This window comes from Penaeus japonicus, unplaced genomic scaffold (assembly GCF_977035675.1).
Source record: "Penaeus japonicus unplaced genomic scaffold, GWHDUDI00000001_assembly GWHDUDI00000010, whole genome shotgun sequence".
NCBI classification, from domain to species: domain Eukaryota; kingdom Metazoa; phylum Arthropoda; class Malacostraca; order Decapoda; family Penaeidae; genus Penaeus; species Penaeus japonicus.
In genome coordinates, this window is record NW_028234412.1 from 33,091,744 (window position 1) to 33,092,220 (window position 477).

The 477-nt window shown below is 62.3% G+C and overlaps 1 protein-coding gene across 1 annotated transcript in view; it reads left to right on the forward strand.

Moving 5' to 3' along the window:
- The first annotated feature begins 326 nt into the window (after positions 1 to 326).
- Positions 327 to 477, forward strand: part of LOC122251309 (G protein-coupled receptor dmsr-1-like) — a 40,471-nt gene continuing 40,320 nt past the window's right edge. Inside the window, exon 1 of the mRNA XM_086541297.1 lies at positions 327 to 477. This exon is cut by the window's right edge and continues 67 nt beyond it. Within this exon, the coding sequence (XP_086397423.1) occupies positions 335 to 477 (143 nt within the window). The 5' untranslated portion in view covers positions 327 to 334.

Sequence of the window (477 nt, forward strand, 5' to 3'; positions counted from 1 at the left end):
CTCCCCTTTTCCTGACCCTTTTCCCCTTCTTACCTTTCCCTTCTTTTACCCTCTTCCCCCTTCCCCTCCCAACTCCTTTTACCTCTTCTCCCCCACCTCCCTCCCTCGTCCCCATCCCCATCCCCAACCCCTTTCCCTATCCCCACCCTTAATCCCAACCCCTTCTCTCCCATTCCTACTCCCACCCCTTCCCTCTCCCACCCAACCCCCACCCTCACCCTTCCCTCCCCCACCCCTCCCTCACCCTCACCCTTTCCTCCTTCACCCCCAACCCTCCCCCACCCCCTCCCTCCCCCTCCCCCTCCCTCCATCCCCCCCCCCGACCGCAACCTACATGATGTCTGTCAGCGAAACCGACTGGCTCTCCCACATGGACGAGATCGAAGCTTATATCCCGCGGGAGGAGCTGGTCTCCATCCTGCCCAACCTGACGAAGGACCAGGCCTCCTACATCCTCCAGCTCCTGCCGACGTTGGG